This window comes from Phymastichus coffea, unplaced genomic scaffold (genome assembly GCF_024137745.1).
Source record: "Phymastichus coffea isolate CEN01 unplaced genomic scaffold, Cenicafe_Pcof_1.1 PCOF00116, whole genome shotgun sequence".
Taxonomy (NCBI): domain Eukaryota; kingdom Metazoa; phylum Arthropoda; class Insecta; order Hymenoptera; family Eulophidae; genus Phymastichus; species Phymastichus coffea.
In genome coordinates, this window is record NW_026706927.1 from 611,447 (window position 1) to 638,446 (window position 27,000).

General features: G+C 42.1%; 3 protein-coding genes across 5 annotated transcripts; 1 reads left to right on the forward strand and 2 right to left on the reverse strand.

Annotated features, from left to right (window-relative positions):
- The first annotated feature begins 2,949 nt into the window (after positions 1-2,949).
- LOC131670795 (N-acetylgalactosaminyltransferase 6) lies at positions 2,950-4,938 on the forward strand. The gene is made up of 2 exons (XM_058946721.1): positions 2,950-3,090; positions 3,153-4,938. The coding sequence occupies exons 1-2, from the start codon at positions 2,950-2,952 to the stop codon at positions 4,791-4,793; spliced, it is 1,782 nt and encodes a 593-aa protein (XP_058802704.1). The 3' UTR covers positions 4,794-4,938.
- Positions 4,939-6,511: 1,573 nt separating this feature from the next.
- LOC131670799 (uncharacterized) lies at positions 6,512-9,171 on the reverse strand. 3 transcript variants are annotated; one of them, XR_009302476.1, is made up of 8 exons: positions 8,917-9,171; positions 8,460-8,755; positions 7,988-8,372; positions 7,790-7,922; positions 7,602-7,718; positions 7,420-7,531; positions 7,221-7,364; positions 6,512-7,158 (listed from the first exon to the last, which is right to left on the reverse strand). XR_009302476.1 is itself a non-coding variant. In XM_058946725.1 (7 exons), exons 2-7 carry the CDS (start codon positions 8,746-8,748, stop codon positions 7,297-7,299), a joined length of 1,104 nt encoding a protein of 367 aa, XP_058802708.1. In that variant the 5' UTR covers positions 8,749-8,755; positions 8,917-9,171; the 3' UTR covers positions 7,166-7,296. The 3 variants fall into 3 exon arrangements, 2 of the variants coding, with proteins under 2 accessions (XP_058802708.1, XP_058802709.1); XM_058946725.1 differs by lacking the exon at positions 6,512-7,158 and having other exon boundaries at positions 7,166-7,364; XM_058946726.1 differs by lacking the exons at positions 6,512-7,158; positions 8,917-9,171 and having other exon boundaries at positions 7,166-7,364; positions 8,460-8,910.
- A 2,539-nt stretch (positions 9,172-11,710) lies between these two features.
- LOC131670789 (probable ubiquitin carboxyl-terminal hydrolase FAF-X) lies at positions 11,711-26,645 on the reverse strand. The gene is made up of 33 exons (XM_058946702.1): positions 26,344-26,645; positions 25,508-25,717; positions 25,163-25,436; positions 24,852-25,077; positions 24,643-24,777; positions 24,409-24,565; positions 24,007-24,330; positions 23,663-23,920; positions 23,148-23,246; positions 22,805-23,079; positions 22,530-22,731; positions 22,089-22,418; positions 21,604-21,923; positions 21,289-21,529; positions 21,063-21,218; positions 20,724-20,993; positions 20,033-20,645; positions 19,146-19,462; positions 18,818-19,066; positions 18,126-18,727; positions 17,878-18,051; positions 17,663-17,804; positions 17,278-17,582; positions 16,957-17,207; positions 16,715-16,887; positions 16,455-16,651; positions 16,256-16,380; positions 16,003-16,169; positions 15,428-15,923; positions 15,157-15,359; positions 14,885-15,090; positions 14,679-14,766; positions 11,711-14,543 (listed from the first exon to the last, which is right to left on the reverse strand). The coding sequence occupies exons 2-33, from the start codon at positions 25,571-25,573 to the stop codon at positions 14,346-14,348; spliced, it is 7,839 nt and encodes a 2,612-aa protein (XP_058802685.1). The 5' UTR covers positions 25,574-25,717; positions 26,344-26,645; the 3' UTR covers positions 11,711-14,345.
- Between the last annotated feature and the right edge of the window lie 355 nt (positions 26,646-27,000).

A 27,000-nucleotide genomic window follows, 5' to 3' on the forward strand; every position in this document is an offset into this window, starting at 1 on the left:
GTATAGTTATAACGGAAGAGACGCGCACGTCTCATCTTTATTCCTCCGCGTGCGGACGCACCTTATGTCTGTAGGCAGATCCAATCTACTAACTGTGTAAGTGTTAGGTACTATCGATACTAGGTTATACTGCGTATTGTTGTTTAAAAAAATTTTAAACGAAAAAAAAAAAAAAATAAAATTAAGGGCTAAAGAGAATGCTACACTTGCGTTGTACGGAGTCCGACTTTTCCTTTGGAGTGGCGCGTTGCGGCAGTTTTCGACGCGGTGGGAAATTCGAGGACGGAAATGTCGTGCCGCTCGCTACTGATGCCAGAAACCGAACGGAGCGCGGATCACGAGAGATTCGTTACGTTTCTTTCGAGACGCAGATTGTAACGCGATCGCGTAGTTGTAAATCTAGGCAAGACGCGCTGATGCGTCGTTGGATTCTCACGCTCGATGTCCAGCGTCAACATGCAAGGATAGATTTTCTTTTATAAGCATGTTTGTTGCCGATGCATTGAAAAACGAACGATTTTCGATGAAAGATCCAAAAGAACAAAAAGAAAAACAAACGAATCTCCGAAAGAAAAAAATCAGTAGAAAAATCGTTCAGAGAGTATCTCTCGACAATAAGTAAACAAAAGAAAGAGAAAAGATCAGCGCGTTACGTTTTCAAACAAACTCGTACATACATTCAAAATATTACACAACATATAAACACACGCGATATACATTAAAGATGATGCTATATACATGATTCATAAACGTGCTCGAGCACATGCAGTATCAAAAGAATAACATAGAGACCGCGGAAATATTGTAAAGAGAGAACAAAAATGTTATTGTAAATAAATCGACTTTCCGAATATATTGAAAAGATTTTAATATTAAAAAAAACCATGTACAGAATAATGTAATGAGCGATAAAAAAAACACGAGATGTAAGCCAGAGTTGTACGAAAAATATATATATTAGCCAGTCGAACAATGCACTGTGTACAGAGATGAAATATTTAAAAGAAAAACTATTATAAAGAAAAGGGAAAGCAGACAAAAAGTAAACAAAGATATACAAAGAGATATTTATTTTTGCTCTTCGGAAATTCGATTTAAGCCTGTAGATTGTACGTGTGTCAACACAACTTCTCATCTCACATCTCATGATTACAAATGGAAAATTTTAACGATTAGGTGGAGCGAGATCAAGAGACGTAGGTGTGAATAGAGAATAGAGGTGCAAACGGGAGGAAACGCTGATTTTGCCGATGGCTGGCATCGCTGACAGACTGTAATACATTGGGTGGGAGCGAAAGGGGGCGAGCTTAGCGAGAAGCAAATTTTACGCGAGTCGCAACGTTGGAGAGAAATGCAGCTCTACTACCGTCTGAAAGCGTATCCATCCCTGTCCACGTAGGAACACACTAGTCCATCAGCGAAATCCCGCAAGCGACGAAACAAACGCGAGACACTCGTTGCAGGACGAGCCGATCGCGAACTAAAGAGGAGCAAAAAATTATAAATTAATACGTATGCCGACAGCGACAGGAGGTGAAATGTGATCTCCTTTCGAGGAAAAAGCTGCGTATGTTCAATGCCAATTTCATGCGCAAAAACACATAGCGTTCTTATAGTTAAAGAAAACTTATAAAAAAGATTATGAATTTAACAGACGACTTAGAAAAAGGAACAGTCAATATAGCGATTATATTCACATAAGTAAATTCAAAGTATTAATACCACGCGTTGCATTGACCAACTTGCAAGCCAGAAGCGAGGCGAGGATATACAAAAGACACAACAGAGATATATTGTAAATGATGCTTAGCTCCTTAAAGGATTGGTGATATATATTTATCGGCAATTGAGCAGGGGACCGAGAGATGTGAGATTAAGTTTAGTCAAATGATATAGATTTAACAAAACCAAAAGAAACAAACAAAAATTTGTGAAAAGAGATCCTATAATTGTATGGGCCGCTCGTATATTTCAATCGACGGACAATGCTGTGCGTTCTATACATGTGTACTGTATATGAAATGAAGATGAAAAAAAATATATACATAATATATATATACATATATATGTATATATATATATATATATACATAACTAACTCTGGTGATTTCATTAGTAGGTTTTATCATTCTCCTGAATCCCAAAATGCAGCTTTTCGTAATGCGCCTTTCGTGTAATATAAGTCGTTATACAAACGTACGTTCGAAAGTTGCTCACATTGTTTATCGTTAGTTGTATCTATCGAAAGAAATTATTCGATTGTTCCAGCAAATATTTGATGCGAATCTCGTAGAGTACGGCTATAAAGTTTATTAGTAAGTTTATTGAAAACAGCGAAATATAATTACTCCATCAGCTTGCAATGATCAGATCTCATTAATACCGAAGCTGTTCTTTTCTTTGTTTCTATTGGTTGTCGGACTCTGATGATGCTCAAGGTGCGATTCTGTCGAAAGAAAACTCGATTCAGTTGATACTCATTTTACGTTCGAAACTCATAATAATACTCTGAAACATATACGTAAGAATTCGCAAAGACTTTCCATAGGATGTCGCGAAAAGAAATGCCGCGATCGAAGTGAACGCGACTATTGACGAGATCCGACGACAAGAGCATTTCGATAAATATGTTGGCGTTTTGAAAAGAACGCGAAATAGTTGCATAGACAGAAAAACGATATCTGATTAACGGCTTAAAGCTCTCTTCCCGTAAACGATACATCAGTAACGCATCGCGCGATGCAATCAGTCCCAAGACCGACTGGACATCCCACGCTACTCGACACTGTGTCGGCGATCAGCCGGTTGCCACGTCACGAGCTCGGCGCAGGCGCGCTCGCGGCCCCCACGCGGCGTCGATCATCTGTTCGCGGACGGATCGCGGCCGAAGCAGCTGGCCAAGCGCTGGGTGGAGTGCGACCGCGCGAGCCGCGATGCGCCGCTGAGACCATGAGGCGCAACCTCGCGAGCTGGTTCAAGTTCGTGGCTCTGGCGGCGCTGACGGTGCTGCTGACCACGCTGGTGTTCCGAGCGGTCCGGACGCCCGGCGAGCACCGCCGAGCTTCGTCGCCGTCGCAGCAGCCCCCCCAGGTACGTCGCGCGCTCGCCGCCCCGCGGACCGAGGCGTAAGCCGGCTGCTGCTCTGCCGCCAGGAGCCGGACGGGCCGGACGGGCAGGCGGACTGGCACGACTACGCGCGCATGGAGGCCGAGGGCCGGCGGCGCGGCCTCGGCGAGCACGGCGCGCCGGCCGAGCTGCCGGCCTGGCTGGAGGCGCGCAAGGACCAGCTGTACAAGGCGAACGGCTTCAACGCGGCGCTGAGCGACGCGATATCGGTGAACCGCTCGCTGCCCGACATCCGGCACCCCGAGTGCCGGCGCAAGCGCTACCCGCGCCGCCTCGAGCCGGTGTCCGTGATCATCTCCTTCCACAACGAGCACCTGAGCACCCTGCTGCGCACCTGCTGGAGCGTGGTCAACCGGTCGCCGCGCTCGCTGCTGCGCGAGATCGTCCTCGTGGACGACGCCAGCACCAGGCCCGAGCTGGGCGCCGGGCTGGACGCGTACGCGGCGCGGCACCTGCCGCAGGCGCGCGTCGTGCGGCTGCCGCGGCGCGCGGGCCTGATCAGGGGCCGGCTGGCCGGCGCCCGGCGCGCCGCGGCCGCGGTCCTCGTCTTCCTCGACTCGCACACCGAGGCGAACGTCAACTGGCTGCCGCCGCTGCTGGAGCCCATCGCGCGCGACCACCGCACCTGCGTCTGCCCGCTCATCGACGTGGTCGCCCACGACAGCTTCGAGTACCGGGCGCAGGACGAGGGCGCGCGCGGCGCCTTCGACTGGGAGCTCTACTACAAGCGGCTGCCGCTGCTGCCGGCCGACCTCGCCCGGCCGGTCGAGCCGTTCCCCAGCCCCGTCATGGCCGGCGGCCTCTTCGCCATCAGCGCCCGATTCTTCTGGGAGCTCGGCGGCTACGACCCCGGCCTGGACATCTGGGGCGGCGAGCAGTACGAGCTCTCCTTCAAGATCTGGCAGTGCGGCGGCCGGCTGCTCGACGCGCCCTGCTCCAGGGTGGGCCACGTCTACCGCAAGTTCCCGCCCTTCCCGAACCCCGGCCGCGGCGACTTCCTCGGCAGGAACTACAAGCGCGTCGCCCAGGTCTGGATGGACGAGTACGCCGAGTTCGTCTACAGGAGGAAGCCGCACCTCAGGACCCTCGACCCGGGCGACCTGTCGGAGCAGAAGGCGCTGCGCCGCCGGCTGCGCTGCCGGCCTTTCAAGTGGTTCATCGAGGAGGTGGCCTTCGACTTGGTCGAGGCCTACCCGCCCGTCGAGCCCGAGGACCTGGCCTTCGGCGAGGTCCGCAGCCTCGGGGCCGGCGGCCTCTGCCTGGACGTCGCCCGGCGGGCCGGCCGGGACGTCGTGGCCGCGGACGTCTGCCGGGCGGACCGCCCGGGCGCCGCCAGCGGCGAGCAGGACTTCTCGCTGACCTGGCGCAAGGACATCCGGCCGGGCGGGCGGCCCGACTGCCTGGACGTGTCCGAGGCGGGCCGGCGGGCCCCGGTCGCGCTCTACCCGTGCCACGGCAAGCAGGGCAACCAGCTCTGGCGCTACGACGTGGCCGAGCAGCGGCTGCTGCACGGCTACGGCGCGAGGTGCTTGGACGTGGACCCGGCGAGCCGAGCGGTCTTCGTCGCCGACTGCGAGCCCGACTCTCCCACGCAGAAGTGGCGGGTCGAGCACGCGAACGGCCGGGACGGGGCCGTGTCCGCGGGCCGCCGCCGACTGGAGGCTTGAGCGGGGGCCGAGCATCCGAAGGCCAAGCGCCGACGTCTCTTCCTCTTCTTTCCGTTTGTCCGTCGAAGTGCAGCGTGCGGCCGTGCCTTAAGAAATTATTTTACGCCCACGGGGAGTGCAAGCCGAACGGAGAACAACACCGGTGAAAAACAACAACGCGCGTTTGCTCCGGTTCACGATAATGAGCCGGCAGGCAATTTCCAATTTGAAAACACGCATGGATTTCGAATGAAATGCCTACGCGTCTTCGAGCGTTCTCGTTAACGATCGTCTTCCGTTACAAGTTGTGCAGCGATTTCATAAAGGGCATATTCCAGACTATGACGATCAACTTTTCAGGGGTAGGTTTCAGAATTTCTTAAATCTTGGTCTACGTATTGTTTATATGGTAGTGTATTTAAGTATGGATTATTAAATCATTATAATAATTATATCAAGAATTATAAACAATTGAAAATTTTTAACGAAAAATTTTCAAAAATTTATATCTCCGCAACCATTTAAGTTATTGAAGCGATTTTTTTCAAATTACGCATATAAGGGTGTACTTTGAAAATATTGAGTGAACAATACTTTAATATCAATTTTTAAGTTATTAACATTTTTTTTAAACAATTACCCATATCTCAAAAAGTATTATTTTGATTTTAAAAATTCTTTTTTTATTGCATTCCTTGACATTTTATCTTTAAGAATCCGTTTTAAAATTCATCGAGCGATCATTAGATGCGACACAGTGAGCGATAATAGTGAACGCTGACAGGCCTTCCGACGCTTGCCGGCCGCGCATCGGCGCTGCTATCAAACTTACCGACTTACCGACTTTTCGCCAAAAATTTTCAATTGTTTATAACTCTTGATATAATTATTATAATGATTTAATAATCCATACTTGAATACAGTACCATATAAGCAATCTATAGACCAAGTCTCGAGAAAATCCAAAATCTACCACTGAAAAGCTGATCGTCATAGTCTGGAATGTGCCATGTATACATATACACACATATATATATATATATATACATATATAAATATATTTATAAGTATATATACATATATATACGTATATGTATATACATAAACGTATATGTTTACACACACACACACACACACACACACACAACAAAACAATCATATAATACAAATAATTTAAACAATCCGCTTAGGGCGAAGGAGGGAGTTAATAGTGTAATTAATTTAATGCGCTTCTCGTCGAGCTGGCAGCAGTTGCTGCAGTGTTCCGGCTAAGACAACGCGCATGCATGATTTAAAAATTAAACAACATACACACACACATACGTACATATATACTGCACCCGGCTTAAGCAAGCTAGACTCGCTATCAGAAGCGGGTGCCGGAACACTTCTGCAACTGCTGCCAGCTCGACGGCGTCCTCCCTTCTGGCTTCCGTGAGGATCGTCGCTCCTTATATATCCCCGCCGGTGTGGTGTCGTCTACTTCTCGAGCCGCTTAGGGAGCTTAGGGCAGCTTACGAGGAGCACATTAAATTAATTACACTATTAACTCCCTCCTTCGCCCTAAGCGGATTGTTTAAATTATTTGTATTATATTATGATTGTTTTTTATATGTATATACATATATATATATATATATATATATATATTATATACACATACACTCACACAATTTATATATACATGTATACACTAGGAATTGACTTGGCTACAATATTACACGTACTACTTTCATCCACTGCCTTACGCAAACACTCTTCCATAACAAGTACTTACTTGGAGTTTGAGTTAACGTTTGCCTACTTCTAAAATATTCATTGCAATCCCCAAATGGATATAACAATCGAGGGTTTTATTATAAGGCGAGCATTACGCAAGCAATAACGTAATCATAAGGAAAGTTGTAAATATAATAAATAATAGTGTGATAAGAATTCGTATAAAAATATGTGACATTAGCGCGAGAACTTCTGTGATAGGCGAGACAAGTTGAGTAGACGGGAAGAGAAAAATGAAGCGATCGTTTTTTAAGACTCGTATGCAAATAGGGTATCTTTGGCTCGTCGTGCCAACAAACGTAACTCTTGATATTAGTTTATAAATATTATTATATATCGACTGCATACGTACAGCGACCGATGTGTCATATTCTACTTGCCACTTGGGGACCTTGAAAATTGTCTAGAATAGAAAAGATTAGTAGGCTCGTCGGCCACAGAGCTATCTAAAACGCGATTTCGAGCCACGAGACTTACCATATCATTGTACTGCAATAGGCTACGTCTTTCCTAACGACTCGACTGTATTCCAAACTGTGCCAATAGCGAGCGAATGTACAAGTGTGTGTCGACGATAATGTATCTCAGTGGGTATACGGTTACAAGTCTATTCGTCATTGTTATAGTTAGTCTTTTAATTATCAATGAAAATGCGAATAAAGGCATTACAGCTTTGATCGGTTTGTCCCTTCGCGTCGCCTGATGTTTGTCCTCCGAATGCACGAAATACTTGGATATCGTCGGATCAGAGACGACTGTAGGTGGACTCGTGTTCGACCATGTCTCTGGTGACTTCCTTGACGTTGGAGCAGCCTGTCGGACAAAAGGGATCGACAGAGCGCGCGACGGAGTCGGAGCTGGCTCGTACCTGCCAGGGCGAAAGCCAGAGTTATTTCTCGCCTCATCATTTCCAGCACGGCTCGAGCTCCTTGTTCGCCGGCGCACGTCAGTCCCCACAGCATCGGCCTCCCGAAGAACACCTACGGAACGGTCGTGGTTGCGAGAAAGTAGCGACCGAGCGGGCCGAGGATCGAGGCTTCGCTTGCGTACCATTTTGGCGCCCAGCGCCAGGGCTTTGAAGACGTCGGTGCCCTGGGTGATGCCTCCGTCCATGTAGACCTCGACCCTGTCGCCGACGGCCTTGGCGACCTCCGGCAGCGCCTCGATCTGCAACGGCAATCGGGGCGCTCGGATGAGAGACTGACGCGGCGGCGCGACCGGCGCGACCGGCGGCTTACCGACGCGGGAACGCCGTCGATCTGGCGCGCGCCGTGGTTGGAGACCAGAATGGCGCTGGCCCCGCGCTCGACGCCTATCACGGCGTCCTCCGCCGTGAGGATGCCCTTCAGCACGATCGGCAGCTCGGTGACGCTGCGGTCAATGGTCGATTGGGGGGGTATCAGCGCGGCGGCCTGGCGCTCGCGGCGCACACAAACCTTCTCAGCCAGTCGACGTCGTCCCAGGAGAGCGAGTCGTCGAACAGGTCGTTGGTGTACTCGTTCAGCCCCGAGCCGTCCTCCGAGCGGTTGATCTTGTCCGAGAGGTGCCCCTCGAAGTTGGCGAACTTGAGGTGGGCCGGCAGCGCGAACTTGTTCCTGATGTCGAGCCGCCTGTCGCCGAAGAGCGGCGTGTCGACGGTCAGCACGAGGGCCTTGAAGCCTGCCCTCTCGGCTCTGCGTATCAGGTCGAGGGTCACGCCCCGGTCGAAGTACACGTAGAGCTGGAACCACTTGATGGCGCGGGGCGCCGCGGCCGCCACCTCCTCGATGCTGCTCGTCGACAGGGTCGACAGGATGAACACGGTGTCGGCCGCCTGCACGGCTGCAGCACGCAAACACCCCCGAGCCCGGCTTTGAGTCGCTTCGAGTCGCTTCGAGTCGAGAGCCCCGGCTGGCTTCGCCCACTGACCTTTCGCGTTGGCGCACTCTCCGTCGGGATGGGCCATCCTCTGCATGGCGGTCGGCGAGACGCCCAGAGGCATCGACACTCGCTCGCCCAGCGCCGTGGTGCCGATGTCCCTCTTGGAGACGTCGCGCAGCACCCGCGCGCGGATCCGCAGCTTCTTGAAGGCAGACCTGTTCCACTTGAGGGTGTCCTCGTCGCCGGCGCCGCTCTTGTAGTAGTCGCGCACCGCGGGCGTTAAGTTGTCGAGGGCGTGCTTCTCGAAGTCCTTGATGCAGACGAACTTGTGCTCCATGGTCGGGCTACAAAGTCGACGCGCAATATCAGTCCTCGGCGCGATCGCGCCTTTGTCCGATTGCGAGCGCCGCGACGTCGGACCGAGGCTGCGCTCGCGAGATAGCCGCGCCTGACGCGGCCGAGCAATGGAGGAGCGCAGCCGCGGCCAAGCCGAAAGTCAACTCACCGCTCGAAGCCGAGGGAACGAGTGGCGCGACTCCGCGATCGGCCAGGTTTCTGGGCGCTCTCGAGCGAGGCCAACTAGTGTCCAATGCCAATGGTAAGGCGATAAGTTCTCATCCGCGTTCGTCCCACTCCGTCGAGATAGGGGACAGCACGCGAACAGCGCGAATCGATTTTTCTCGTCGAATGCTTTAGATAAGCCCGCGCCGATAGTGACGCTCGCATAATCGTCGTGTGTCTCGAAGCTCGGCGAATTTCTCGTCGGCCTTTATCTCGCTGGCCTGCAGCTCAATGAGCGGCTTTCAGATTTTCGTTCTCGCGAGCTTCCATAATGAAGCGTTGTGCCATTGCGCCCCCGTCGCCTCGCCGTGTAGCGAACAGTTGGCCATTGTGCCGCAGTGTCTGTCGCGAACAAACTTGCACGAGCGCAGCTTCCGCCTGCTCGACCGAGTCGCACTTTGACGCCCGGCCTTATCGGTGAAAGACTCGCTTTCGTATCTTTTGCGGAAGGGATGAGAAAACGACAAGTCATCGTCTACAAGTTTAACGATTTTTATTACATTCTTGAGAAATTAATCGATAATACACAAAAGGAGAAACGCCAAGTCAGTCGACGACGAACGAACAATAGAAATGATAAAGAGTGGAAAAGTAGAAGAAAATAAAACGGTTTTCTTTCTCGTAGCTCTTCCGTGCGCCTAATGACATGTTCGGCGAAAATTCCGCACTCTGCCCTCTCGTAGTTCGATCGCGCGCATAGCCGCGATCTGGCTCGTAAATAATCATCGCTCCGACTCTTTCTCTCATAAATATAACATTCTTTTTGCCTCGCAGCTATGTCTCTTTCGCTCTCACTCACGTATACAACATCACTCTTCAATAATGGCAATACATATGATTGTAATAATAATATCGATATTCGGCTCTGACGTTGTTCCTCTCTCTCTCTCTCACGTACACACACACACACGCGCGCGCGCAAGCGTCATAAATAATCGCGAGGTCATTAGCCATTTATTTATTTGTTCGGACAACGCGAAATTCAAGAGAAATGCTCGGATAAACGCGCATCTATCAACATATATTACAGCAAAAGCTTTGTTCGCTTTCGCTTCGATTCGTAGTCTCCAAGTGGCATCGCTATTCAAGCTAATATTGTTGCGCCTTCCACACGATTTGTCCTCTCTCGCGGCAGCACTCGATTCGTCAAGTGCGACGACGCGCGGTCGACTTCCTTCGCTTCCTGCGTGGTGCGAGCCCCGTTGCTAGTCCCCCGTCGTCTTGAAGCTACATAATCATCCGTTGCCGCCAGTTTGCTGATCCACAATTGGTAGACTGAAGAATTGACAAAACCAAAGGGCTGCGTGACTCTAATCGATCGACAGATTCCGAGCAAACTGCCGAGTGCCGGCCAAAGGATCAGCGTACGCATCGATTTAGCCTCGTTATTATCGGCGCATCGCAGCAGCGGTATGGCAGCGAGACTCCCACGATTCCCACGGGCGTAAGGGCGCGTGCCAAGAAAAAGATAAATCGTACTGCGACATACGGGAATAGAGCTTATATTATTTACAAGTGCGAAATACAGTAAATGTCGTGTCCGCGTGTCACGGGGCTAGTAAAACTTTTTGCGCGCGTCTCCACGAAGGATTTGTACCTTCGACTCGTCGTTGGATTCGCACTTGCGGTATTATCTCGAAATAAATAAAAGCTCAACGGCTACTACGTCCCTATCCAGCGTGGTTATTATTAAGCGAGGATGTGTAAGTCCACTTAGTTGTTCACAAGCTGGCTGGGCATTCGATGTTCGGAGGGCAAATATTTGCAAAAATAATTTCCAATGCGTATTGGTGTGAACGAGACTGAGAAATCTTGCAGATAGGAAGGAGAAAAGTGAAAAACAGATCTGTCTAATTTTTGGCAGTCAAGTATTTGTAGAGAGCGCTAAAAATCAGTAAAAACGATTCGAAGCATCTTCTCGCCAAGTGGAAGTCAATGTGACAGCTATAACTATTCGATTGAAGGTGTAACAACGCATTTATTAATTTTCTTTTCGTCGACGATTCCAAGTGCATTATTTGTCGGTGATCTAGGCAATTTAAGAATGCACTTGGATTAAAATTCAAAGTTTGATGATTTTCTTGATGAATCATGCAAAAAATGTCCACTACTAAATACTTATGTTTTACTCTGTTTATTGATGTTACTGTTATCCAACTAAATCGAAAGAACGTCTAATAAATAAATTAGAAAGAGAAATACTCTTTACAATGTACTTAATGATGAAAAATTACCGCTTTTTTCGCATTCATTATCTGTGGGTATTTTTTTACAATTTATTATACAATATAGCATTTGATTCAAACGCTAGATTTTCAACAAAACGCGACTGTTGCTTATAAAGTTATTATCCATAACTTTCTAACAACGTAAACTGCTATTTATACAGAAATAAATTATGAGGTGACAGTAAATAACAAAGCGCAGTGCTTTTACGCTAATATTTAGCAGTGAACATCCTTGGTTTCTTATAAATTTTACTATCACTTATTCCATCTATTTCAACAAAAAATTGACAAACTAAAGCGCAAATGCATGCAGCAGTTGCATCTAACTTTCCACGCATTCATGCAAAATTAGCAGAGTAAATACATTGCTTAAATATCGCTCTTTCATAGTTATTCTATATGACAAAATTCATAAATTGTCTTTAAAGCTGTATGCCAAATGCTTGCACACCATTTATGTTTTCGTTTTTCCAAATGGTATTACTCCCAAATGTATTAAACACAGATATATAATCGATGATAATTTACTTTTTATTTTTTTTCTTTTTTCGTTTACTTTTTGCTCCAAGCGCTACACATTTCTTTTCGCATAGTTTATCTTCGTGTATGAACGGTAATCAAGCTTCGAAGACATGTTCTCGTAATCGAGAAAGAAACACGATTCGGATAGTTTAAAAACAAAATGTAGTAAACATTGCGCATGATTTTTTTCCGATGAATCCATTATTCGAGGAACGCGCAAAAAGCGTTCTTAAATAAACGTTCACTAGTTCATAGCATTTGGCAATTAATCAATGTAACAATTAAAAATTACAATTCCTTTCAATTTAACGAGAATTCAATGAATTTCTTTTAAACTTGCAATAGGTAACAATTTATCTTTTAAATATGACGAAAACTTGATAATACGGCGCATGACATATCTTTTTCCAAGTCACTCCGTCTTTCTTCGATCTTTCACACAATTATTTATCCAATAGTGATATTGTTAATTTTTTTTTTTGTTTCAATTTATCCATTTCTATTTGATAATACATTCGTCGCACACTTGTACATACAAAATACACAAGCACATCCACATACCGTCATTATGAAATATATAAAGTGATCTCGATACTTTGTTTTAAGTTCAATCGAGTTTATATCGCCCTCGCTGTAACAAATCTGTCGTTTGTCGCGAACATTATTATATTATACCTGTCGAGAATGATTTTCTTATTTATTCGGATCATTTAAACTTCATTTGTTTAAGTGGTTTTATTTATGCTGTTGGTCAAATCATTTGTATATCTATATACTCAAAGTTCGCATGCGCATTACTAAAAATATTATATTAGAAAAATGACACTATCTCATGACACCATGACTTGTTTTTTTCTAAATACATTCAGTTCTAAATTCTTTCCATACGTACTCAATGCATTTTAGGTATTTGTGAGTATGTGGATTTCATCAACTCGGATTTCTCAACTACTATACACAGTGCTACTCTTAGCAAAATGGGCTTGAATTAATTATAAATTAAATAATATTATTAAACTATATACTTGCCCTTCTAAACGTAAAAAAACATATGATACAATGTTTGTTTACAAAACCAAGATTTACACTAGCCTCTTCACTCGCTTCCAAGTGTAATAAGAATAACTTTTATTTGTTTTATCACACGTAAAAAAGCTGTTGCATATTTACATATTCCAATCAAGATTAGGTAGTATTAGCATTGAAAATTGGTTTTAGTGCTTTAGTAAACGCGTTTAAAAAGCTATTATTTGTTTGGTATGTTTTCTCGATTGAGTTACAAATATGACAATAGATTCGACACTTATGTATCCTTATAATCATGTCATCTCACAACGTGAGCGTTAAAGTTTTGTAACGCCTGTTATATAAACTGGAGTGAACATAAAATCACTTTCACTTATATTTATTCTTGACTTGGTTTTTCTTTTCCTTGTTATGAAAAATTATTTATACATGACATATCTTAAAAATTACATCAGAGCTTGGATTATTCCATGAGTATCAATCGTTTCAAGTACTCATTGCATTATTCTTTTATGAAAATGGCTGCAGCTCCGACATTACAAATTGCATCTTAAAACGATACAATGGATAATTCTATTCAAATTCTCATCCGAAGCTCTTAAAACATAGTCTCTATTATTAATTCATCGAAGATGATTTAGGTTCTTCAGTTATCCTCAACTCTTGTACAAAATTTTGATTCAAATTAAAACTTCTCTTTATATATTTTTTGAATGTATGCAGCATCCAAAATTTAAATGAATTATACTCAAAGATTCAGTCTCATAATATCTTTATTTCCACAGGTTAAAATAAAAAAATTAAGTTTATCTAATCAATCAAATTTTTTTTCAATTCTAAAAATTTCTTTATTTCAGTTTTTTCTAGTGTGTAAAATTTCAAGTGCCTGCTTGTTTCATTAAGTTTAAGTACAATAGAAAAAACTCAAAATTATTTAAAAATACAATTCAACAAGTTTAAAGAGGATCAACTATTAATATTTATCTCATTAGGGCTTGATTTCCACTGTCACAAAAAAAAACCAAGTCTGCTACATGCATTATTAACAATTATTTTTGACATTTTTCTTATTTATAGCATAACAAATGCGATAGTATGAACTTCATGCAAAATTTAAGGATGACAATACTAGTTAAATTACGGTTTGTATCTCACTCTACTCGAATCGCTTTCTTTTTTCGATCGTCTTTATTTTCGTATTTGTGTTTTATCGTCGTATGACATATATCTTTGTATCACTTTTCAAACTCGTCTTTTTTTCTTTTGAAATGCAATGTTGCGCTTAAATATTTTACTTTATCGCCATGATCTGTGTACAGCATTAACTGAAATTCGCAATAAATTAGCTGCATGAATGAAGGTATTATTGGTCAGTACTAAAAATGTGGTTAATTAACAATCATCGCTTAAAAATCTTCCGAGTTGCGATGGACAGTTGATCATTTTCTTTTCATTTGCTTCGTATGTACACACCAACTATATGCATTTATCGTAAAGTCTTACACGCGCGTTGGCATTATTAATTTTATCATATAATCCACATGGTGTCTGTGGAGGTAATGATTAGTTTTCGCCGGCTTTCGAAATTCTCGATTTACTATGGATTTGGACTCATATTTGCATGGTCAGCGTGAGTTTTATGTACTGGCGACGGTCCAGGTTGAGGTTGTTCTTGCTGTTGTTGTTCTTGTTGCTGTCGTTCTTGTTCTTGTTGCTGACGTTCATGCTGTTGCTGCTGCTTCTGTCGTAGATAAAAATCCTTTTGTTCGAGAATTGTAATTCTACGATCCATTTTCTATAAAATCAAATGATTAAAAAATGAATCATAAATAATATGCGATACATAGTAAATTTAATGTTACATTTAATTGGAAAGAATTTCAAAATTCTTATAATTATGACTAAAAAAATAGATGAAATTAACGCTTACCGAAACGATTTTTTTTCTAACCCTACGAGTGTCATCTTGCGCTCCAAATAAAATTTCTTTCTCCTCAGCGTCTAGTTGCACTTGATGACTAAAAAATAACAAGTTTTATTGATGTTATTTTTAATATATTTTTAGATCATTGTTAGCAAAGAAAATTAAGTAAAATAGAGTTCAGTTTTCTACAAACTGCTCTTAATTAACTATACCTTTCAGACGCTTCCTCAGTTCCGTCCTCACTCGTCTCCTCGGGTTCTTGCTCTTCTTCAGGACAGAGTTCGTATGCGAGTTCAAGCGTTTTCTTAGCACTACTGCTGCGTTCCAAATAGTAGCCGTTCGTTGATTCGTTCGACTGAGCTGGCGGTGACCAATTGTTGTATGGATGTGTGTATGGTGTAGACGATGTATACGGTCTCTGTTTCAACGACAAAAAATAACAATTACAAATTTATCAATGGATATTCATTGAATGAATACGAACTTTATCCAATTCATCTTGAAGCCAATCAATTGCCAAAACCCACTTCTTTTTCAACTCGAGGTTCGAATATAAAAATCGATGGGCATCTCTACATTTGCCAAACAGTTGTACCATGCATTTAATGCATTGATAAGCTCGTTTCTGGTAATGGTTTCTACTCTTTTGAATGATGTCAAATAGGCCCTCACGCTCGTCTGGTACACCTACATACGGCACGCATTAAATGTATTACAAACAATTTTAACAAATGCTCATTGATGTTCAATTTTACCTTTCAAGGCATTGTGCACGCGGTGCATCTGCCAAGAATCTTCCATAAGCAGCATTTCCAGAAGTAAATCTGTATGGTGTTTGAGTTCATGAGTATAAGCGAAACCAATTTGCCAGAGCAATTCGCTGAGGACCGTGCGTGAAAAGTGTGGATTCTCCCAACAACAGAACTGCAACAACTTGACTGTCTCCTCGGTAACACTCGCGTCCTCAATAAGTTTCTTCATGTAACTCGTACGACTGAATAATATCTCAGCAGCTGACGGTGGAATAGGCATTAGATAATCTTGACCGCAAGCTGCATCTCCATAAGGATTTGGCAGTGGAGCAACATTGTTTTGGGCATTGCTAGACTGAGCCTTCGACGACACATCGCAACAACGTAATAAAATGCTCACAACTTGGTGCAACTTGGTAAGCTCCGGATATTGGTACTTGATCACTGGACCTGGACCTTCATCGATAGCTACGAGCATGAACGTCACTGGCACATTTAGCTGAAACCATCAAAAGTCAAAATTAAGCAAGTGTCGTAGAACGTATTTGATAGAAGAAAATAGAAGCCAACAAAATTACCTTCAATAGCTGTAACTTTTGAGGTAGACCAATAGACGCATAAGTAAGGAACAAAGCAAAATAATGAGGTAAGTGCCGACCATGATCTGAAATTTCTCGGTGAAGCAACATTAGCACTGCATGTAATAAGTGATCGCTCAAGGTTGCTGTCGGATCCAATAGCATAGCTGTAAGAGTACATATATTACTTTTATTACCATACGTTACTTTTATTATCCATACATTCGTATCGTTAGTCAATAGCTGTACTAACTTGGTGCATTGAGAGGTGGTAAACAGGGTCCATCTTGTAAAGAAAAGTGAGCCAAGAAAACTAAAATTTTCAAAAAGGCATTTCTAACTTCTGTACTTGGGCAGCTTAACAAGTATTCACAAAATCTAATAAAAGAAATTATTTGATTAATATAAAAACTGTCAAGTTCATTCTATAAAATACTACATAAAAAACATACCTATGCGGATAGTTGAATAAAACATGGTGAGCAAACCATGATCGAACTGCTTTACTTCCCAACAAATGATGGCAAAGTATATCATGCCAATCCGTCGCAGTCCCACGCAAAGTCTTCTTTGTATGAAAGCCGGTAAAAAATAGAAATTTTGACGCCAGTTGAACAGATAACATTGACAATTCTTCGGCATCTGGGCTCTGCGGGCATTGAAAATATAAAATTGTATATTGTTATAAATAAGTATGTTATCTCAAACTTACAATTTTTTCGTGATTAGGTCGGTTGACATTGTACGGATTACACGATACAAGTTTCCTGATGAATTGAAAGTACTCTGCATTGAACTGATTTCTATTATGCATAAATTTTATATTTTGCTTCCTAACGCTTTGCTCAATTGCTGGTGGCATTTTTGTAACTCCCAATTTCGTATCTAAAAATGTAATATGTATTTAGATCAGTGATTCTAAAAGCAGTAGAAAAAGAAGCAAGATATACGTACAAAGCGATAATTCATTCACTTTTTTCAACTGTGAATTTTGCTCTACATCAATTCGAGTGTAAAAGAGCATGTAAGCGTTCCACCATCGTTTTTGTCTACGATAACTCATACGCTTAAGTATGTGATCAAAAACTTCACCCATATAATCGCCACCAAAACACTGAGACTTGATTTCTTCTTCTTCTTCCATTTTGCACTCAGTAACGTCACCATCATCAAACTTGTACCATTTTCCCGATCCATCACTTTGTCTAAAATTATATAATCGTGCTATAATCAATCGTGAACAGTATGTAAAAGAATCGTAAAATGTCGACAAACCTGTGTAAAATGTACGAATAGTAATGGCCTCCGCTAGCTTGTCCGCTGTGAACAACAATACCCGACAATTGATACTTGGTGCAAGTTCCTTTAATTGCCTCTTCGCTATCCCAGTCTATGATCTCTCCTTCTATTTTGGCGAGTCCCGAAACTGTGTAAGGGTCCATATCAAGTTCCCTCGGAAATTCGAAATAATCGTTGAACTTGATGGCGCAGACTCTCTCAAAATCGTACTCGAATCGTTTCAACTGAATCGCCAGAACAGGAGGTAACTTTTTCACACATAGACGTTTTACTGTTACAACCTATTATAATAAAGCAATATCATCATTAGACTAAAATTTTTTGAATTGAGATTCAGAGTAAAAACTTAATAGGTACGTACTTTTTTATTACATTTATCACAGTGATATGCGTCTGCCCCTTCAAGCAGTTCACCCTTGACGTATTGCTCCAGAGAGTCCAATAAATTACTATGATTTCTAATATCCACACTTATTACACTAAAAGGCTCTTCTTTAGAATACCTTCAAATAGTAAGATAATTAGATGATTGAAATGATTTGATCAAATAAATGTTAGATTTTAATTAAAAAGTACCTGTGGGGACAGCCTTTACAAATTTTTTGATCGCTGTAAGAACCTCCAAGTATCTTGCTCATTATTTGTTCATGGCCAAGAGCTTTTAATGCTTCATCCAAACTTTCAACAAGGCTCATAAAAAATTCGACTGCATCCTGCTGTTCTCTCAAATTAACAGGTTCACCTTGAAGTCTGAAATCCCAAAATATTCTTACAATCGATGATTAAAAATTCAATGATTCAGTGTTAACGAAATGAAAACTTACTTGAAGTGTTTCCAGAGACCTCGAGGAATGTAATATTGCAGCTTGCTGTAGGCCAAGTGTCCGAAGATTGCTTGAACTTGCTTTAATATCCCAATATTGTATTCCTTGCGCGACTCATCGGCAGTACACTTTTCTTCGTTAGTATCGTTATCGGTAGCTTCAATAGTCTGTTCGCCCTCGACCCTCTCTTCACCGGAGAAATCCTCATTCGAATCGGTAGCTGCTCCTTCAGCAGCGAGCAAACCAATTCGAATACTCTCTACCATATAGAGTTGCTGAAGCACCGAGTTCATGTAACAAGTGGCACCGGCATTCTTAAGACCAACGAAACCTTGTGGCGGCCTTGGACCAACTGGTGGCAAATAATCCCACTCGACCAGCGGCTCATCCTTATCCGAGTAGAACATGTCGCAGAGCATACTGACTAGAAGTTTCATGTTGGGTACACAACCCGTGCACAAACTGACCAGCAGGTCGAACGCCGCACTGATTGACTGCGGCGTCGTGCATACCGGGCACGCCTGCGATGAGCCCAGCTCACCTGTATTGCGCAGCTGCAACATGCTTATCGATGCTGGAAATATGAAATCCTCCACTAGTTCCTGCAACATCCACCGAATTATCCATCAGACTTTAATCATTCGATAAAGTTTTAAATAAAATGGTTGACAATTGTTAAAACTACTACCGACCTTAATTAAATTAACACCGCGCTTTTCATCCGATCCGTACTCGTATTTTTTGCTGGCCGGTAAAAACGATAAAAGTTCTTTAGCGTAAGCTAGATGACCTTCTAAGACTGCCTCATCCACCTGAGTATCACCAGTATCTCGAACACGGTCACGTACGTTTTTCAGCCAAACGATTTCAAAATTCAACCATTGCTCGGCATTGATCGGGTAGCCGGAGATGTGTGCATAATTTAGTAACCTACATAACAGCTGCAAATTGAAAAACACAATGAATAATCAATGATTCAAACTCTATTGAAAAATAATAAAATTATAAAACGAGATTAACTTGAAAAAATTCGTGACTCTGCTTGGCGAACTCAACGACGGTTGTGTTGATATGAGGAAATAGGCGAATGATAATGAATTGAAGTGGATGATGACCACTACTGCACCACGTGGATATCAATAAAAATTGCTCGGCCGCAGTGGCGCGGATTGCCCGCGATGTGCTAACTAGTACGAGGTCTATCAAAAAGATGCTCCACATATCATTTTTTGCAGTGTTTTGACCATGCTGAACCATGCAGTCTTTCATCAAGTCGTCCAATGCCGGGGGATTTAATATAAAAGCTATCGTTAAGACTTCTAACGCTTCTTTACAAACTGTAATAATAAAAAGTCAAATAATCATTTTAGTTTGTCTTTTCTACTTGAAATACATTTCTTATCAATAACAAAAATCGATTTTTCGATACTCCGTGCGCAAAGTACGTCTTTCCCGCACGCTCGTCAGAAATTGTGCGTTGAAAATTGCACTTTCCACACGTCGCATCAAAAAATACGGTACGGCACATGTTCGGGAAAGAGTTTCTCGTCTCGTGTATCTTTCTACTCTCGCTTCGCTCGGGCGTAAGCGCCACACGAGACAAGAATCTACTTTCCCGCACTTGTATCGTAATGTACTATTAATAGGTTATTTAATTATTGTTTCCTACAAAGATGAGTCTCGCGAAAATATGAATAATAGATTTGATAATTATTCTTACGAACAATTCACTACATAATTTAATTTTCATGGACAGAAATTTCAAGCGTTTCTCATGGCTTCAGTAATTGATCGTAAAACAATGTATTCGATTTCTTTTCAATACTAATTTGAACTTATCTCAACATATACAAATAGATTAATAAATTCATAATTATCAAAGATAATCGAATAAAGTAAAGTCATACCTAAAACGTCGTTATTATCTAAAGTCCTCTGCTCCCGGGCATTGGTCTCGTGCATCTCCTGGAGAACCTGAGTCGAGGCGTTCACATGATTGAGACTACCGCTGGACGCGGCCCAAGCTAATCTAATTATGGCACGAATGGTCGCGACATCGGGCAATCCGCACATTTGCGCCTGAAGTAGTAGCTGATGAAACTTATCAATATCCGAAACTTCACGTACCATCTCACTGACAAAGATGCCGCTCATTTTATCGGCTACCGAACGCAACATGTACTCGGTATTCTGACTGGGCACACTGTGCAATGCCTGCTTCAGCACAGGGAATGGCAGATGCTTTGTCGCCTGATTGTCATCGTTTAACATTGCCAAAGTGTTGAAATCTATCCAGTCTTTTAGCACATTTGCCATCACGGTGAGCAGGAATTTACAGAGTTTTAAGACTGTCAGATAAGCGAATCGCTTGGTTGTCTCATCGGCATTTGGCAGGAAATTGTTTTTGGTTAACATGTCTAAAATCACTCCTGCTTCACCGCTCTTCATTAGATTCAATTGAAATTCGCGCGCTTTCTCGGATACGGGGTCAAGTGCCGGCATCAGAAGAGCATATAAAACCTGCAATATTCAAACACAATTTTTTCCGTAAACATCAATTTCCAATTCATATAAAAATTCAATAGCACAAATTTTTACCTCTAAATTGTACAAAACTTGACTTGGACTAGCCGTAAAGAACAAAGTACCGACGCTGGTGTTGGTTTCGTCGATGGAAGAAATTTGTGGAACTTCATTTTCTTTAAAGCGTCCGAAGAACCACTGCAATCGCGCTACTGTAAGTGTATCAGGTGGAATCAATTGTAGCACATGCCGAGCACAATCACGCAACTGAGCATGTTCCAGGGTACAACCCAAATCCGCTAGTTGAAACAGGAAGCCGGTGTATTGAGATCTTTGCGATAAAATCTGTGATGATTTAGAATTAATCGATTGAATCGTGAAAAACTAGATATTCTTTGAATAAATAGAACTTACGACTCCAGGTAAACTGGTTTCAGCTTCGATGTTTGATTGATGGCCACCTTCTAATTTAGGATAAGGATGATGGGGCGAACTAGTAGAACTATCTGAACTACTGTCGGGTGAACTTGGCATATTTGTATTAGCTTGACTAAGTTTCGCAGACAATATCTAAAGAAAAAACAATTAACATTACTATATTCTACATTGGATACCTATATTGAGTTATTCAATGACTCACCATTTTGTCTCTTAAAGGAATTTGCGAAAGAAGTTTTCTATCGTCTGCTTGTTCTAATGATTCTCCATTAATATATAAATCTAATTTAACATTAGTACCACCGGCTTTAATCCTGCGCAATATTTGCCGTCTCAAAGATGCCAACGTATCGTTTGTGTGAGTGAATATTTCAATATCATCGACGTTTCGTGCAGGATTGGCAAACCTTATAATTAGAGCCAAATGCTTGCCCCTTGCTGCCCTGTAATCGTATCATATCGATTAAACGTTGAACTCGTATAAAAGTAAAAGTAATTAAAATGTAGTAACATTTACCTATGCAAAGGCAGAATTCTCCTTTCGCCCTGAAAAGCCATGTCGCATTCATTGAGATATTCTTGTAAAACTTTCATGACACGACACATTTTTACGGCTTCCGATTTGATAACATCTTTATCTTCTTTCTCGTCCAAAGTAACTTTTCTCATTATACACACCGCATCGTAATGAACTTTCAAACGATCCATACACTCGGAGATATATGTTTGATGAAAAGCTACTACCGATGACTGTAATCGTGGCCCCAAGTTGGTATTTACTTCCTTTAATAATTCTATTCCACGATTTGCTATTTCTTCAGGGCTATTAGTTACCACCTATAAAATTATAAATCATTTTATTTTTGGTTATCGGTTCAATAATTCAAAGCATATAGGATGCTTTGATAATAACAATAACGAAGCATACTAAATGCTTCGGTTAAAAATTGTATTATCGATCTACTTTGTTGCAAAATAAAGGTTAGTAAATCTGTGACTTACCCTCCACAAATAGTCCGTTCCAATCAAATCAACATCGTCCATCAATACTGCACGTCTCTTTTGCTTTAATTTGCCCTCTTTTAAATTCACGGCCTTGAAAAACCTCTCAAAACACTTGATACCACTTTCCGTGAGTAATGTCGGATCCAACCGTAAAATATTATTTACAAAAAAGTCCTTATTAATTGCAGGATCAAGATCGGGCTCATCGCCCATCAATTTTGAAAACCACTTGAAACACGCCTCGCGGTCTGAAGTAAAACATGCCTGTTCCGCCAGACATTGCCAGATTTGTTTGGCTTGCTCGGCACAAAGCCACAATTGACCATCCTATTAAAATTATTTACATTTAGTTTACGAGTTTACGAATGCTATTTATTGTTATAAAATCAGTGTTAAATTAAATAATCGTAAATATTGTTGATAAAAAATGATTTTTACCTTGAGTAAAAATCTCAAAAAATTAAGTCGTTCCTGCACCTGCATTATATGATTGTAACGACGGTCAGGTGTGTAAATATTTGCATCAACATTCGGATTTTCCTTAATTAACTGCCGTACTTTATCCATGTAAGTAGTTAAACTATTCGTTACGAGTATAACGACGGAATGCTGAGTTTGAAGACGCTCTATAACTTCTTGCCTGCAATAATATTTTCAACATCAATCAACATTCTTTTAATAAACATCATCTTTAAAGTAAAAACTATTTATACCTATAGTATGCATGATGAGTACGTTGATTATGACCCATATTCGGATTAGGTTCATATAGACAACAAATTTCCCGAATTTGCTTGAGCGCGGGAAGTACCCATTTATCACCACTTTTCAACTCTTCTACACACTTGTCAAGCCATATAGTTTTTTGAGCATCTCGCTCTTGTGAGCAAGAATAATCCAAAATTTTGACGTGGGCATTTAACGCCTGATCCATTATTTCTGTAGGCACCTCATCGGAGTGTGCCAAATTCCAAAAAAGCATCAACACCTATAGAAATTTAGTGTCATTAATATAAGTTCTCAAAATTTTTAAAACTAAATAAACTGTATTTTTACTTTATGAGCCATGACACCATCCTTGTCATCTTCAGCAAGTCGTCGAATCAACTCGAGAAGTTTTTCGCGTTGTTTTTTGTTGGCAGTCCTCCAACTTGTCTGGAATAGAGAAACATTAAAAATATACACACTCGTAAACTAACAAAGGAGCGTCTAAAAACATAAAACACTCAATAAAAATCGTCAGCCTCACGTAGCATTCAAAAATATTTCACTTGGATTTTGCTCCTAAAAAACTATTGCATATTAAAGTAAAGTTATTGAAAGTTTGTTTTGCAAACTTTGATACAGCAGATCAATGACATATTATTCTGCTTCGATCAAAAATAAATAAATTTAAGCTTTAATTTGACGGTGCTAATAAATTTGTTAATACAGGAAACCTCCTGTGCCAATAATTTATTTTTTTGTATAAAACGAAAAATGCTATGAAAACTATCACACACAGCAAATTACGAAATTTGGTATTTATAAATTATACGAAAGCAATAGTTATAATAATAATAAAAACAAACCTTGAAACATTCAAAAAGATGATCTAATTGTTCAGGACTAAAATCCCAAGCCAATTTGGCTAATAAGTCGTGAACGTTTTTCACAATTGCTTCATGTTTGCCAGCTTGAGCTGCCCACACCGCATCTAAATCCTCGAGAGTTAATGCGCGTTCTTTGATTATGAAACGCAATATTTTTTCGAGCTTTTCCACGTATTGCGGTTGATGTAACGAATCTCTTAAAACAATTTCCAGTACTCCATTTTCCTTGATCCATTTCTACGTGGACAAATGCAACGCGTAAAACAATAGCCTTCCGAGAGAAGAAGAACAAATATAATGGTAATAATATTAGAAACACTCACCGCCATTCGCTCAGCTGTTAACCACTCCTCTTCCTCGAGGCCCTGATTACGATGCAAATAATAATTAACACTGGCGATCACTTTGTTGACTTCATTGAGAGCATTCATTTTGCCATTAAAAGATGATATTTGCAATAACCTCAGTATCATTTTTAATCTCAAGATTTCTAAATTTTTAATCATTTCTTCCTGATAAGGAACTCGAGACACTATACACTTGCATGCTTTTATTATGGCTGATATTGCATCGTTTTTTGACTCGTTCTTCGCTTCTTTTTTAAGTTCTGCATCAGTCAGATTATCTAAAATTTGAGGCACCATTTGCTGCAAAGATAAATCGAACGTTAAAAAATACTTGTTGAAACTTCATTGAATTTTTATAATTCACGTAGCGGTACTTACCACTATGGGCATAAGATATTTACGTATTGTATTAAATGTTAATAATTCACAGCACAAGCCAAATGGCTTTATTAACGCATATATGACTGGCACCGTCAAATTTCGGCCGCTTGTAAACCGTTTGAGTAAAATTTCAAAACCATTGAGACTACCAAATCTACAAAAATAAAATGCTAATTAGTTTTCAACTCGCGTACTGATTAAACATCTTTGTATAAACAAATTATAACTCACTTGTTAATTAGATCAACTAGCCAACCTCGGGGATTTATGGAGGATGGAGGTGAGCGAGCGTACACTTCATCATCAGGTATATTAGCTCCAGGCGGTACACTTTCCGAGGATCGCGATGCGTTGAACGTATGAAATCTTATAAAACGAAATTGTAAGATTTAATAACGAAACGACAACAGATGAAGCTTTAGCTGAACTAAGATACTCACTTGTTATTAGGATTAAAAACCATTGCAAGCAAATCAAGAAGAGGAAACCAATCCTCATCCAATTTCAAAACGCAAAGTTCTACTAATCGTAGACAGTTAGCATTAATGTAATTGTGAATATTCAATTTCCAACTATTAACTGCATCGTCTGTCAAAATTTTTGTAAAAGATATTGTAAGCCCTTCTCGAAAAAACCGTTGACATGCCTCGCTCTGTACATCAATTCCTGTAAAAGCCATAACAATAAATAAATAAATCTCTTTTATAATAGAAGAGGTTACATGATGTTGACAAGTTATTAAGCAACTTACCTTGTTTGCATAAATCGATACTGGCTAGTAATAGGCACTCCAATTCTTGATCAGGTAAAACTGGCACTACCCATCTTGGACTAGATATTTTTTCATCCAGCATAGCGAGCTTGGCATGAGGAAAATCGGGCTCTGGTTTCTGATGATTATTATCTTCAACAGCCGTTGTGGTTGACCCTTCACTGGTACAATCAGATGATGATACTACAGTTTCTGATATCTGTAGGCTAGACATTGTGTCTGCCAGTTGTTGCTGACCAGGTGAACTGGATATCTACATAAACAGTAATGAATTATAGTAATGGCTTACAAACTATGAATAATTAGCAATTGATAGAAATTAACCATTGTGTTTTGATGACTGTCGGGTGGATCAACTCCAACCCCTTGGCCTCTTGTAGCAATAGTCATCGTAGCTTACTAATGCTACAGACTGATTCTGAGGATATGCGCGGTTTGGAACAAGTCGCAGCGGCAACGAGCATTCAGTAGTGTCATGAAATATGTTTTTAATTGTAGAGGCCTTGTGTGTCAGCTAAACTATATCTACATTATCTGCAACGAAGAGGATTTCGCTAAAAAATGATGTAATACAAAAAAACCGCGAGATGCAGACGATTACACGCTCAGATTCCAAAGCGCACACATACATCAGTACGTACGTTAATATTTCGCGAATGCATTACTGGCTGTGCGTTTAATGTGACGAAAAATCAAGTCGAGAAAAACAGATCTCTTTCTATCTCGTAAATGTACGTGTCGTCAGCAAAGTAGCCGTTCGTGGTGTCGAGAAACGATAGAGTGAGTGAGAGAATAGGAGAGAAAAAGAGAGAGAGAGAGAGAGAGAGAAAGAGCAAGCGAGAGCGAGAGCAAATGAAAGAGCAAGCGAGAGGAAAAAAAACGGAAGGAAGAAAAAGCGTACGCGAAAGAACGACGTTGTCTACGGGATATGTTCAATAAAAACCGCGACTTCCTCCACGCTCGACGACGATGAACTACCACACACAATGCGATTACTCTCCGAGTGCGAGAAAGAAGTAATGCGTGTGTGTCTGTGTGTTGCGCACTGTCAAAAGCCGCACTGCAGTACACATCGAAGCTGAACGATTATACCACTACTGGCAAACACGCCCTTCGCACCCGTCACTCTCGCGTGCAACAGCGTCCCGTCGTAGATGTACCTGGTTGCGCTTTTTAACGGCGACCTACAGGCGAAACCGGGTTCTCTCTCTCGCGCACCGAACGTCCGGACAAAATGGCGACTCGCTGAGGGAAATCTCCTTGCCTGCTACTCCGCTGCTGCTATCCAACGTTGCTGTTGTATTATCCCGTGCGCGGCGCCCACCAATATAACAAAGGCCAACACTGCGCGGCCGCGAATCGGCGCTCTACGGTGCTACTTCCGCAACCAGCCGGGAACTCGTCGTCGTGGGTCACCTCGATTACAAGGGGCACTGCCTTTGCTTTGCTGCCCCCTCGGCCACTCTCTTTCACGTATATGTCTCTCTCACTCTCTTATCTCCGTCTCTGTCTCTCCGGTCGTACATGTGTGCATGTGTACGTAAGTGTGTGTTTTGACTCTCCGAGGAGATGGCGCGACCGCGAGTTACCCGATTGGTAGAACCGTAGCCGTTTAAAAGGACCGAATGATACACTGATTCCTCGAATGCGTTTATTTAAAATGCAAGATGTTTCTGTCTTATTAGGTTATATCCCTTTCATAAGGTTGAAATACCAGTGATTGTCCCTGGCTCGTGTTGCGTGTGATAAATTCAAGTCTTTTATCTTGCCTCGCGCGGGGAACTTCCGAGGCAACGGCGATTTGCTGGATCAGTAAA

Bases quoted from the DNA above. Each gene is read 5' to 3' on its own strand.
- LOC131670799 (XM_058946725.1), bottom strand. From the start codon at position 8,748: ATGGAGCACAAGTTCGTCTGCATCAAGGACTTCGAGAAGCACGCCCTC. The intron at 7,532-7,601 runs GTACGCAAGCGA...ACCGTTCCGTAG, and splicing joins TGGCGCTGGGCGCCAAAATG to GTGTTCTTCGGGAGGCCGAT. The intron at 7,365-7,419 runs GTACGAGCCAGC...TTTGTCCGACAG, and splicing joins TCTGGCTTTCGCCCTGGCAG to GCTGCTCCAACGTCAAGGAA.
- LOC131670795 (XM_058946721.1), top strand. From the start codon at position 2,950: ATGAGGCGCAACCTCGCGAGCTGGTTCAAGTTCGTGGCTCTGGCGGCG. The intron at 3,091-3,152 runs GTACGTCGCGCG...CTCTGCCGCCAG, and splicing joins CGTCGCAGCAGCCCCCCCAG to GAGCCGGACGGGCCGGACGG.
- LOC131670789 (XM_058946702.1), bottom strand. From the start codon at position 25,573: ATGACTATTGCTACAAGAGGCCAAGGGGTTGGAGTTGATCCACCCGAC. The intron at 16,888-16,956 runs GTACGTATATCT...TTACATTTTTAG, and splicing joins AGTGAATGAATTATCGCTTT to ATACGAAATTGGGAGTTACA. The intron at 15,360-15,427 runs GTAAAATTGAAC...TGCCGTATGTAG, and splicing joins CGTGCACAATGCCTTGAAAG to GTGTACCAGACGAGCGTGAG.